Source organism: Marmota flaviventris, chromosome 15 (assembly GCF_047511675.1).
Source record: "Marmota flaviventris isolate mMarFla1 chromosome 15, mMarFla1.hap1, whole genome shotgun sequence".
In the NCBI taxonomy this organism is placed as follows: Eukaryota; Metazoa; Chordata; class Mammalia; order Rodentia; family Sciuridae; genus Marmota; species Marmota flaviventris.
Window position 1 is genome coordinate 10883407 of NC_092512.1, and position 14494 is coordinate 10897900.

The window sequence follows — 14494 nt, forward strand, 5'->3', positions numbered from 1 at the left end:
CCGGGAGTTCAGTCTGTGGAACTTGTGTGGATAGATGCTCCATGCCCTCTTCCCATATCATGTAAAATCCTTCTTCCTCCTCCTCTCCTAAAAGGAAACCAAGCACATGTTGCCAATTTATGGCACATTGTGACAATGTCTTAACATCTGTACGGCTCCTTTCAGCATGGCACAATTCTCAGTCAACAATCATGGATTAATGAATGCATGGTTCAGTGTATACGTGCTTGCTGCTTGTTAGAAGAATTAGGTATTGCTCCCCTTAAGACCTTATTATGTCATGGGACTCAAATTTTTTCAGACATAAAGGAAATTGCTTTATTTGTAATTTCCCAGACCAGTATCATTCAAGAGAATAAAGCCCTGCATGTTCAGAAGCAGCAAAGTGCCATATGACCTTTCCCTCTCCTTTAAAGTGAGGGTAATGATCATGTGCCTATCCTTGGATCATTTTAAAAATGTAAAAAGATGAAGAATGTAAAGCCGTCAGTACCTTACCCAGAATATGTGTCTAATAACTGTTGAGTTGTAATTATCACAGCTACCCTTCACCAAATGTACAGGTATCTCCCCTAGGTGGTCCCCCATCTTGCCTGGAATTCATGTATGGCAAGGGCCTTGTCTGCCTCATACCTCCACGTCTTTAGTATTGGTCCTTATTCTATGCACAATTCATCCTTCCCCATTGAAATGTCTTCGACCTCTTTTTCCTAACTTGGGTATCAAAGTGCCAATGCACATTACATTATCTAATTTTTTAATAGTCAAAAATGATATCTTATTATTGAGTCTTTTTTCCCTTTTCCAAAGGAAAATATAATTACTGGGAACTTTGCCCAATACCAGCATTTCCCCTACAAATCTAAGCATTACTGTATTTTGTTATTAAAAAAAAATCTAGGAAGAATCAGGGAATCACATTATTACATAGGATGTGGAATTCTCAGAATTATAAGGATTCACTCTAAAACAGGCACTCAACTCACTGCTGCATTTGATACTGTATTAAAATAAGAATAAAGAACATTACAAAAGGAAATAATTCACTCGAGCTATACTGTTTCTGTGTACATATTCTGAAGTGTATATACAATTTTTCAACCTACTTTCTAGTTTAGTTGTCTTTTTAAATTTTTGTTTTTGTATTTATTTTTTAGTTGTAGTTGAACACAATACCTTTATTTTATTTATATTTATATTTTTGTGGTGCTGAGGGTTGAACCCAGGGCCTTGCATGTGCTAGGCAAGCGTTCTATTGCTGAGCCACAACCCCATCCCATAGTTTAATTATTTTTAAAATGTTCTCTATGTGACCATTTAAAAGCTCTCCTAAAAACACTTCTATATAGAATTTTTTTTAATTCTTTGGGCTCTATGTTCTTTTTCCTACTTCCTCTTCCCATTCCTCTTCCTATTTCCTATTGAGTAGAAATTGTTAGGAATGGGAAAAATCTCATTCCTCTTCATCCACCACCTAAAGTACAGCAGTGTCTGTATTTTAGTCTATGCCCTGTCTGTATTTCACATTCAGCCTGGGTGGTCTCTTCCTGCCACATCAGCTGAACAAGGCTAAATCTGCCTCTACAGACCCATCTGTCCTCCATAAAAGAATGTAAGTTGTTTGACAGAAACTTGGTAACTACCTTGGATCTAGTACCTGCCCATGTTGCAGGATACATGCAGTTGATTCTCCAGACCACTAAGAGGGGTTCTCACGGGGCTTTTGCAGAGCCAAAGCTTCTACAGCTTCCTGACTTTCCTTCTATTTTCTAGTCCCACTTCCACTATTCATGTAAAATGTAAAGGGGACGAAAAAGATGCTCCTGATGTCCAGGGCCTCGTTGTCTATGATATCTCAGAGTTTTTACTGTCTTCACAAGGTTCAATTTATACTTCAAAGTAGAAGGTTTGCTAAGCCCTACAAGGCAGTGAGGTGATTCCTCCATTGGAATGGAGGATGGTGGGAGAGATGATAAGAACACATCAGCACAACTGATTGAGGTAACAAAACAAGATCCCTTGATCCATTGTTCAAATATATGATTCCATTCCTTCATGACACCTTCCGAAGGCTTGGTGGTGAAGGGAGGATGAAACATACTTGATACTTTTCTGCCTGCCTGTGATATTCCCTCTGCTATGATCAGTTGCATGATTCTCTAATATAGCCCAAAGAATCAATTCTCCAGCCACTGCTCCTTTTACCTTTGTGTGTATGCCATCCTGTCTTCCTATTGTCTGACACGTGAAATCCTCTCCATTCCTCAAGGTCTGGTTCAAACTCACCCCTCCTGTCCAACCTTCACCCTTGCCTTCTCCCCACAGGCCATACTTGTTCCTGCCTGGGTACTTGCTTTGAGTTTGCTCACACTGCTGACAAAGCACTTTCCACAGCATACTACTGTTGACATTTTCACACTTGCTTCACATTCTTTAACCAGGATTTCCTTTAGCCTTGGGTCATTTCTTCTCCTTTGGATTTCCAGTGCCCACTTCATGCTGTGATTACAATAGGGCACTCAATAAATATTTGTTACATTTTTAAATTCAGTAATTGTGCCCCTGTAAGTCTTTGCTTGAAGGGCAAAATCATTTCAATGACTTTTGATCTAATGCATGATTCCTAATTTGTATTGACAAAGCCATGCACAGACCTTCATTGGGATATAAGCAACAATGAACTGAGAACCCCTCAGATCTATTATGCTTTTCTTTATCCTTTGTTAAAATGGAGTGTCTTGGAGTTTCTCTGAATAGAGAAAATAAACACTAGAGAATGAACTTCTTATCTGTTGGTCACCTCACACACATTTTCCTGCACAGAGGCATCAAGATGAGTTACCTAAAAATCTTGCCCAAGGAAGGATCTTACAGGACAGCTAAAGAAAGCTTATCACCCCACTTGGTACAAGGACATAATTGGATTTATTAGGAAAGGAAGAGATGAAATTAAAAGATGCATCAGACACACGGCTCCTTCAGGCCAGGGACAATGCCTCTTCCATTCCTGAGGCCCAGGGGCTTTGTTCTCAGTCAGGGCACTATCCACATTTGTTTATGTCAATGTTTGTTGACAAGTTGCATGAATGAGTCAGTGTTGTCTAAGAAGTTTTAAACAGGTCTTCAGTACTGAATTACTCAGGAATTTGTAGAAATTCTTACCTATCTCCCTTACCCATAGCAAAGCCAATTGTTACAAACACCCTGGACTGTAGGGATTTTAGAGATTATCAAGCCCAGTATTCCAATTAGAGTCACATTTATATATGCTAGTTGTACCCAAGTAACCTAAATGCTGCTTTATATCTCAAGATCTTGGGCAATTGACTTAAGCTCTATGAGCCTCAGTTTCTCAGCCCATGAGATGGAATATATAGAGGTATAGAGGTATTGAGACCAAACTGTCACAAAAAGGACCTTAGATAATGCTAGTTTTTTTCTTCTTTTCCCACTGGAATTATAATCTGGAATGATATACTAGAATATCTCTAAAGGGAAATAGGCTGAGGAACTTCCCATGGAAGAATGAATTCTGGCTGATTCGACTGACTAGGAGAACACTCCAGTATTCCATCTCTGGAGTGATTCTAAACTTGTAATTTGAAAGGTTTACTCCAGATACAGGGTAATAGATATCATGCTGGTCTCTGTGGGGTGCAATGGAGGAATGAGGCAGGATTCAGAAACACCTGGAGTTATTGAGGAAAGCTTCTCAGAGGAAAGGACACTGGATTGACATTTGTTGTAGGAGTAAGGCTTAGTCACATGGACCTGAGTTGAGCAAAGACACTAAGGCATGGGAGAGGGTCTAGAGAGTAAAAAGGAGTCTGATGCATGAAGGCCTTGCCAGCCCTGCTATTCAGAAGGAAAAACAATTTGAGATAGTGGAGAGCAATAAAAGGACTTCTGAGTCAAGAATTGGCATGACCAGATCTAGAAATACTGGGTAGAGAATGACAGCATGCATTAGATAGGGCTTGGAGGTGGCCAGAAAACTGTTCCAGAGTGATCCTGAGAACTAAAATGATCAGGTAAAAGGAGAACGCTGGCAGGATGTGAGATGTTAAGAAAGTAGAACCTACAGGCTAATGGCCTGACCATGAAGCATGGGGAAGAGGAAGGGTTCTGGCTTGGGGATGGTGTCAATGGTGATCTCATTTACAGAAGTAGGAGCATAGGTTGGGAGATAGGAAAATAAAGAGTTCAGTTAGGGACCTATTGAATTTCAGGAGGCCCTGAGGTCTCCAAGTGGAAATGCTCAGCAAACATCTATATGAGGAAAGCTGTCGGCATCCATGGCTAGGAGAGGGGGCCTCTTCAGTCACTGTGGAGCCTGACCCCCTGTTCTCTGTTCGCAGTACTTCGTCTTCACGGGCGTGTTGGCCATGGTGACCTGTGCAGTTTTCCTTCGACTGAACTCCGTTCTGAAGCTGGCTGTGCTGCTGATTATGATTGCCATCTATGCCCTGTTGACGGAAACCATCTATGCAGGTCTCTTTCTGCGTTATGACAACCTGAACCACAGTGGAGAGTAAGCATTCACCATTGCTCAGTGCTCAGCGGGAGGTGAAACCATTGGGAATACGTTGAGCTGGGTATAAAAACTTTGGGACTGATTTGGTATTGAGTTAGATTTCAATTCAGGCATTCTCTAACTTATAAATCTAAGTAAAATCACTTCTTTTCAAATTGTTTATATAAATTATAGATTAGTTAATTAAATTTTAGACTAAATAGTACCTAAGTAATAGTTCAGATCACTTCCAAACCTCATAATTTGTGATTTCTTCAATAATAGCAGCTCTAAGACTTGGTAGGATCTGATTTTAATTTGGCTATTGCAATATTAATGATAGCAGCCACCATGGACTGAACACGTATGCTCCTTGCATTGTTATTTTTTAAAGTACAGAAAAATCCAAAAAGTAACATCAGCCTGGATTTCTCAGAGAAAAGCTCATAAGGCAATGCTTAAGTGCTAATGCAACTCCAGGGCTGTGAAAATGAGGGAAAGGAAGTCGGGAGGCAAATGTGAGCAGTGTCTTGTTATGTTGGCAGCGGAGGTTGTAAAGTGATTCAGCTGGTGCCTTGGAGGATGCATTTGCTCTGCTGATTAAAGTGTCTCTGGATAAGCTGTAGGGTGGGGGAGTGTCTCAGAACAGAGGAACACAGAGGAATGTGTCTCTGGGCTCCTTCTCTCTCTTTTCTCCAATGGTCAATGTCGATTCTCCAGAAGCACTTCCTCGTGACATCACTTGGCCAGTTCTGCAGTCTCCTGGGAAACCAGGCCTTACACAGGACATAAGGGAAGGAGCACATATTGAATGCTGGCTGGCTGGGCTCAGGTGTAGGAAGCACACATGTCTAGCTGAGGCCAGAAGGAGTAACCGATAAAGAGAAAAACAAAGCCAAGATATTTCAAGAATCCTCAGAAAATGTGCCTGAAACTAATAATGAGCATCTGTGAACCAACCCCAGAAATAAATAATGCATATAATTAGTCACATGCATTTTTGTATTTGTTACAAAAATAAAAATGAAGCATTTCAGGTATTGTTGAAATTTCCTCCTCCAAGGTCAAACTCCTCTCCCCCTCCCATGAGCCAACTCCTAATACACTTAATATATATCCTTTGCTTGCATGACTTCTAATACATATTTAGCTATGTCCATATTTATAATTGTTTTGTAATATCATTTTGTAGTCATACAATATTGTGTTTTTCAGATCCTTTGAGGCTGACATCTGTAGATCTAATTCATTTTAGCTATGGTCTGTATATAATATGAACATATCAAAATATATTCCCACTTTTGTCCTATGAATACATTTAGACCATTACCAGTTTTTTTCCTATCATAAAAAAAAGGCTTCAGTTATGATCACTATACTTGTCTCCTGGAGCTTATGTAAAAGCACACTTGCTGGATGTTTGCATTTGCCACTTTTAAAAACATCATATTTCCAAATTGCTCCTTAACATGACTGAATGATTTCCCTCTTATGCTCAGTGTCCTGTTGCCCCCTATTCTCCCACACACCATAGCTAGACTTTTTAAATCATGCCAAATTTATGGGACTGCACTTGATCTCACTGTTTTTATTTGCAGTTTCCTGATTATGAATAAACTTGTGCATCTTTTTATTTACTTATTAGCTAGTTGAGCTTCCTTTTACTAAAATTTCCAGGTCATGTCCTCTGCCCTATTTTCTATGGGGTTGTTCACATATTTCTTACAGAATTTACAAAAGTTTTTTTTTTTCTTTTTAATTGACAAATAAAGATTGTGTACATTTATAGTGTACAAAAGGATTTTTGATATGTGTGTGTGTGTGTGTGTATATATATATATATATATATATATATATATATATATATATATATATATATATATATTAGAATAGCTAAATTGAGTTAATTAATATGCTTTTGCTGACATACTTAGTTTTTTGTTGTGAGAGCCATTAAAAATCTACTCTTCAGAAATTTTCACATTTAAAATACATTGTTAGCCACTCACGGTGGCACACACCTGTAATACCAGCTACTCAAGAGGCTGAGACAGGAAGATCTTGAATTCAAAGCCAGTCTCAGCAACAATAAGGCCCAAAACAACTCAGTGAGCCCCTGTCTCTAAATAAAGTACAAAATATGGCTGAAGATGTGGCTCAGTGGTTGAGTACCCCTGAGTTCAGTCCTTGGTGCCCAAAAAATTATAGTAATAAAATAAAATATGTTGTTATTAACCATAGTCACCCTGTTGTACCATAGATCTCTTCAAATTATGTCCGTTGTCTAATAGAAATTGTGTCTCCTTTGACCGATATCTCCCAATCTCCTACCCCCGACCCTAGTAACCACCACCCTATCTCTCCCTCTTAAAATTCAACTTTTTTAAGATTCTATATATAAGTGCCAAAAAAAAGAGTATTTGTCTTTCTGTGCCTGGCCTATTTCACTTAATATAATGTCCACCAGATTCATCTATGTTGTAGCTAATAGAAAGGTTTCTCCTTTTTTTTAAGGCTGAGTAGCTTTCTGTTGTAAATATGTACCACATTTTTTTTCACTTTTTTTTATCCATTCATCTTTTGATGGACACTTGGGTTGCTCTCTCATTTTCAATTCAGCATTCTTCACAGTAACCAAGATATAACAGTTTATAATTGGTAGGTACTAATGGGTGGTTGTTACACACATGTGTGGTGTATTTTATGTGTTTCCCCCTATTAAGTCTTCACAGTAACATTTTAAAGAACATAGGCTAAGAGAGGTTAACAATTCCTTGAGTGTGCATGGCCAATAAATAATAGATCTGGATTCAAACTTGAATCTTTCCATCTCTAAAGGCAATGCATGTAAATGCTGCATGAATCTTTTTAAAAGAGGGTTGAAGAACTGCCCGCCATATTGCCAGGGCACAAGGAAAGTCAAAACAGTTCCAAATTAGGTAAGAAGTTCAAAGGGTGTCCCATGACCAAACAGAAATGAGCACAAAAGAAGGCAAAGAGATATGAGAATAAAATGGGCCACCTTTGTTGTAAAAATGAAACCCTGAACTTTATTCACTGGAAGGGAAGCACTGCACTAATGCAACAAGTCCTGGCTTTAGCTTCAAATCCAGATTCTGTTGTTTACAAAATCACTTCCCATCTCTGGACCTGGCTCACAGGTGAAGTGGAATAGATGTACTCTATTAGTTGACTTGAGCTGCCATCACAACATCCCACAGACTGGACCAAGATTCAGGTGAAAAGTCTCAGAATGGCTTTCATCTGATTGCATTCCAGCTGATTGGAGGGCTGTCTTCCTGACTTGCACATGGCCACGTTCTTGCTAGGACTTTAAATGATGTGTGTGAGAGAGAGCAAGAAAGCACACTGGTGCTTCTTCCTCTTTTTAAGAGGGCACCAGGCCTATTAGATTAAAGCCCAAATTTTGATTACTTCATTTGATCTTAAGGATCTCTTTTTAGATGCTGTCTCCACATACAGCTATACTGGAAGTTAGAGTTTCAACATATGAGTTTGAGGGGAACACAATTCCATCTATACCATTGTTCCAGGGCTATTCTGGGATTCCAAAATGCCTGGCATTTAGTAGATGCTCAGTGTGTGTTCATTCTTATTATCTCCTCCTTCTAGGGAGAGAAGTGCAGTTCTGAATTCTGCTCTGATGTCCTCAAGAGAAGTTTGCAGTTGCATTGTTAAGTAAGCCCTTGTAAAAGTGGAGATAACCCCAAGTTCATTGCTGCTGATGATCAAGAGCTTTTTTCAGCTTTTTCCTGACTTGAGGTCAGACATTGGTTAGTCTTGTATTGCTTCACTCTCTGCTGTCAATCAAAGTAAATTAATAAGAAATAAAAGAGCTCAGTCAGTCAGCCTTCTGTCTCAGCAGCTTTACAGACAGTGGCTTAACAACCATGGTGTCCAGTTGGCAGTTAGGCTGCTTCTGCTGATGAGACTAAACAAATTCTTTAGGAGCTCACACTAGTCCAGGGACATTCCTGCTGATGATTTCTAGGTGTCCTTCAGCAGGTAAAATATAAAAGATGGAAAGCATGGAGAACCTTGCACAGAGCAGATTCTGCTCCTCTGGAGCAGTCCCAAATACTTTAGACTGGTGTCTCCCAATCTACTCATTGGATTCCTTCCATGGCAAGCCTGTGTCTCAGTAGATAACACTGAGCCCCCAAACAAAAGGCATCTTACCCCAAGCATCTTATCAGTCCCTAGATATTCATCTTCCCCAGAATCCCTTGCAGGGAAGCCCATATGTCATAATGTATGTGAGTACAAATTTAACAGCTGGATTCAAATCTCAGCACTCCCCTCTACCAACTGTGATGCTGAACAATTTCACTTAAAATTATTTAACTTCTCTGAGCCCTGTTTTTCTCATCCATGAAGAAAATTAAAATAGTGAGCATATAAAAAGAATCTAATTGATAATAGAGTCTTAGCACAAAGTCTTCATAGAATAAGCAATTGATTAATGCTAACATTTCATTAAACATAATGGCTTCATATCACAAACACTGTCACTCTAGAAAGTTCCTCATCCTTATCTCTGGACTTCCATTCCCTAACTGGTTTCCTATCATCTATTCTCAGTTCACCCATCCCAAAACCATCTGGTCAATTCACACATCTTAAAACCCTTCATGGGCTCCCTTTAACTATAAGAGGCTAAAAGTTCAACTAGTTTGTTGAGGATTTCCAAGCTCTTCTTCTTCTGGCCCACATTGACTGTTTCAATCTATCCCCTATGACTCACAGGTCAGCATTGGAAGCCCACACTCTCTAAGCACAGGAAGTCACGTGCTTCTTCCCTCCTGAGCTTCTGAATGAATGTCCTTGTCCTGATGCTCTGTCTCCCAGATTCCAGCCCATCATTCTCAAGGACAGTCTCCTTGGTGAAACCCTCTTTAATCACTTCCCATTTTCTAATCCATGTGAATAATTTTTGTCAGTGCCCCTACCTCTCTATGTTGCAGTTATTAATTTCTATGTCTTCCCCTTCCATTAGAACAGGAGCTTTTGAGGGCAAGGACTTTTTCTCATGTTTATATTTCAGCACTTAAGAGTATCTGGCAGTAGGTGTCCAATTGAATATTTCTGGAATTAAGTGACTGAGTACCTGAAAGGAACATTAGCTCATTCGGAATCTTATTACTCTCATCTAAAACCCCTACAATTTTTTTGTCACTGGTGTCCTTAAACCATGTGCTGCCCATTCATATGAACAGTTTGCTTTTGGACTTACATGTCTTGCTTCAAAATTAATGTGATTCCGTGTGGCTAACCTTTCTAGCTTGTTCCAGAACATTTTCTATCCTTACCCTTTCATAGTTTTTATTAGCTACACATTCTGATAATCACAAAAGATTATTTCTGTGCCACTGATGCCTTGTCGATTTCTTTAAAGATAAGCAAATAGTGGAATATATTATAATACAAGTCAGAAAGCCTAGAATCTATTTTTGACTCTTGCTTCTACTCAGGAGTGGCCACATTGCTAATGTAGAAAGGCAGCACAATATGCTTACTAAGGGTATCAGCTTCTCTGGCTCTAGTAATAACTGGCCCACTTTGTATGTGTTGGTGGTGCTAGAACAGGTCTCCTTCCAATATCCACACTGAAGTCTGGGAGTGACAATAACAGTACTCATGCTGCTCTTCACTTCCAGCTGATCTATAAGGACATTATTTTAATCTACAAAATCTCTCAACATCTACCATGAACTTATTGTTACAAAGTAGATCCTTCTAAAAGGAGCAAGTACCATCTTTATCTTCTATTTCTCTATTCACTCCTCCACTCTGCCACATCCCCCATGCACACACATTCAGATGCTTCATTTCCTGACCCTTCTCATTCTCCTTTCAGGCTTCTGGGGCTAAACAGCATGAGTAAGGGGGTTCTTCGCAGTCTCCAGGCTAGATAAGCCACAGTTACCAAATCATCCTGACAAGACTATCCCGATAGTGTCATGTATTGAAGGCATTCCAGACATTAAATGTGATACCAGATGAGGCTCTCACAAGTGAGAATGAGTTGGAATAGATAATATCAAGAAAAACACATAGGGAAGCACTTTCAAAGAAAACCAATGAAAGTTGATGCTGGCAGAATCTAGAAGCCACGTGGCATGAGAACAGGTTTCTTCTCACATAAATTGCTATCACTTTGATCCCCATTTGCATTCAGAAAGGTTCTGTGATTGGTTTAATGCTCTGCTGTCATCATCTTGAAACTTAATGATTTTTCCAAAAAGCCCTCCTACATTTCTATGTTGCACATGATCCCACAACTTACAATGTCAATTCTGTCCCACTTATCCACATGTAGCATTCATCATAGATAAGGAATGAACACCCAAAAGATAGATAGCCCACATACAGGGTGGAAGTCAAATAGCATCCATCCAACATCACATAAACTCCATTCATCCACCTGCCTATCCAGTCAACACAACTACCCTCTGTCATCAGCTTTGGCCAGGTGCTACAGAGTCATAGATGAATAAGAATCATATCCACCATTTAGGGGCTTAGGGTCAAGCAACAGTAAGTAGCTGCATGTAGGACAGAATTATGAAAAAGATAACTGAGATCTGGGTTGATAAGTTGCCACCTTGCACTACCTCTGTGAACTAGAATGACTTACTTAACACCTGAGTTTTGGTTTCTCCTTCTCCACAATAAGGATCATAGCCCATTATTTTTGATATGACAAAGCCAGAAGTAACCATCTCAGATGTAATAGAAAATAAGCACCTAACAAATGTATATCATTAATATGCACTAGAATAAAAGATAAATTAAAATGGGATGGTCTAGTATGGGTTCCATGGAGGCGGATGGGAACTAATAACAAAACTAAAAAATTAGAGTTGAATGCTCAATACTGAATGCTCTGAATTTGGCAGCTGACATGTGAGTTCCCAACCAGCTGTGACACAGATGAGCTGTGTAACCATGAAGAAGTAACTTCTCTCTGGTCCACAGTCTCCTGCTGATAAAATAAAAGGCTTGCAAGTGATATTATATTGTGTCTGATACACATACTACAGAACTGAGTGGATTTACCAAATATACATTGTATTTTGTGACATAGAATTATTTTCATGATTTATACTAAGTTCAAAAGTATAAATTATGAAAATGTTATGAAGGTATAAAATTAAATTTAAATACTATGAAAAAATATTATGAGTTAAAATGTTATAAAGTTACAAAATAGTATACACCAGAGAATCCTGCATTTGTCAACATTTTTTCATGAGGTAAAAGAAAATGACACTTCATTGACTCCAAGGATAATTTTTATTTTCTTATTGGTAAGATTTTAAATTCCCAAAATTACTACAATTATCATAAATACTTCTTTAATGAGTAATATTCAAATGTAATACTAATCTTTAAGATACATCAGATAAGGTGCTCTCTAAAGATTTTCATAACCCTGAGAATTTCATTATTCTACATGTTTTGATTAATGATGTTCTTTCAAAAATGTTAGCATGGGAAGACGGCAGTATTACTCAGTGATTTTATTAATCCAAATAAATCAGTTTAAAATGTCCTTGGTCCTCAACACTCCATATCAAGTGAAGTATTATAATATGGTATAGAATTCAGCCATTTGGCTCTCTTAGAAGTTTTTCAAAGAATTAGAGAGGCTACAAAAAAACCCTTCTAAATTCAAAGCATAATTTCTTTGGGATGTTTCTCAGCCTGGCTGACTTACTGTGCATATTCTCCAGTCTCTACTTGGGCTTTTTTTTTTTTTTTTCATCTGAAGTACAGCTAAACACTCAAGATTGTTCACAGTTTTCCTTTACTTTTGCTTCTGAGTTTCATCTAGTCATCTTTCTATTTTTGGTCAATCACTACTTTCAAAATGACTCAAGAGGTATTTGTGTTTTCTCTTGAAAATGTGTTTCCAATGATAAATTACTGGGCTTAAAATAAGTTTCCTGCATCACAAAGAAAAGGATCTCAGAAGTACCAGGCAGAACAGGAGCTTGGGACATATTCGTGGATTCACAGAAGGCACCACACCTAGGACATCTTCCAATCAAACCAAGCAATGTGCAGGAGTCATCTATAGAAGCACCAGCCCCATGCACCTCCCAGGTGGGAGAGGAAGACGGGGGCCAGAAGGTCCTCATATTTGTATAGTAAACATTATTGGAGTCATGCACAGATGACAAAGTAAACTGTGACATAGAGATAATAAGTGACATGCCCAAGCTCAAAACCTGATGGGTAGCAGAGCCAAGACTGCATCCTGCTTCTGCAAGAGTTCAAAGAGTTCAGGGCCTGAATCATTTTCCCAGGGATCCACAAACTTCAGGAGCTAGAGAACAAAGTGACAAAAAGCAAAGAAAAGATGATCATTAAATATTCCTGTCCCCTCAAAACAAGCCCCATGGTGAGTGAGTTCAGGAATCCGTAAATGAATCCTCATCCCTAAAATGCAGGGGTGAAGATACATGGGCGAGAGTCCGACCCTCTGCACTTCAGCTCTCTTGTTGGGCAGCTCCAGTAGATATGAACACTTTCTTACTGAGTCTCCATGTGACCTCAAACATGACATGTGGCATTTATTTATTATCCCTGCCCTAGAGGCTTGTTAACTCAGCTGGCCAAGCAAGATGTGTCTTGAACTTAAGGAACACATCCCACCCCTTCCTCCTCAAGTCTTACCCTCCATTAATTCTTCCCTGACACGCAGCCTGGGTTACTTTCTCTTCCCAAGCACTCCCGTGGCAACGAGGATATATCTGTTCCATGGAGTTTATCATATTATAAAATTATCTATGTATTTGTTCTTTCTCTTAGTGGTCTATTTTGAGGGCAGAGACAATGTGCTTTCTTTATCTCTGCCTCCCAGTGTATGACTACCACACACTAGAAGCTCAGTAATTATGTGCTTCTCTGGGGCCATAGATAAGAAACATATTAAGGTCCATTATTAGCATCTTATCTCCAAGGAAAAGCAGATGGAACTAGGGTGCTGAATCCTACTGTAGTCCCCAGAGCTCTCTGGTCCTCATGGTCTCTACACACACAATACCTTTCCAAGACAGTGCACATTTCCATTCCTAAATCCTGCACTAACCTTGGGAGCCGTACTGGTCCTGACCTACTTTAGGTTGGAGGGGGCCTTTCAGTAGAAAGGTAGGTGAGAAGCTAGTGTGGGTAGCTGAGTCCATGCCCTGTTTCCCTGTGCTGCACCTGCTAGTCTCCAGCAAGAGGAGAGAAGGGAAAGCGTATGATGGCCTTCACACACCTGGATGGACCCTGCTCTTCTCCCTGTAGGTACTGCTTCTCATCTGTGATAGCCCCATATGTCCTTAGGCCACATCAGAGTTACTTTCCAGTGAATTCTGAGGCTACGTATGTGTGCTTGTGTTGGGGAAAGGATTAAACAAAGGAGTGATAGGATTTGGTTTCAGTGATAAAAAAAATATTCTGGCAACACTGTAGAAAGTAGACTGTAGGAAGGGATGTAAGGTGGCAGTTGGAATCAGGTTGGCGGTACTTGGTGGTAGAGGTGACAGGATTTGCTCTGAGTTGATGGGGGTGGTGAGGACTGACCCCTAGTTTTATTTCTGCTTTAGGCTCAAGGACCTGGGTGAATGGATGGGGGGGCACTGCCTGAGATGGCGAAACCTGGGCAGAGACAACCCTAGGTCATATTAAGACAAACCACATCTTACGGAGAGATAATTTGTACTTGAATATTTTTATTTGGGGTTTCCTTCTTTAACCAGTGAAAGCCCGTCCAGGCTTTATCTCCACATGTCCACTTCACAGTCCAATGTTGCTTCCTCCAAGCCTTTTTCCTCCTGGCCCAAAATGTCCTGAGAAGACCCCATGCTGGGGAAGAACTGAGGAAGAACTGAGAATAAAGCCAGGGATTCCCTGGACCTCCGAACTCCCTTCATGGATGAAGGTCATGTCGGGGCGAACGTGTATCCT

The 14494-nt window shown here is 39.7% G+C and overlaps 1 protein-coding gene across 1 annotated transcript in view; it reads left to right on the plus strand.

The window, feature by feature from the left end:
* Adcy8 (adenylate cyclase 8) overlaps nt 1-14494 on the plus strand; it is a 216858-nt gene that overhangs the window by 163227 nt on the left and 39137 nt on the right. Inside the window, exon 12 of the mRNA XM_027947608.2 lies at nt 4359-4531. Coding sequence (XP_027803409.1) covers nt 4359-4531 — 173 coding nt within the window. The remainder of the gene's footprint in view (nt 1-4358; nt 4532-14494) is intronic.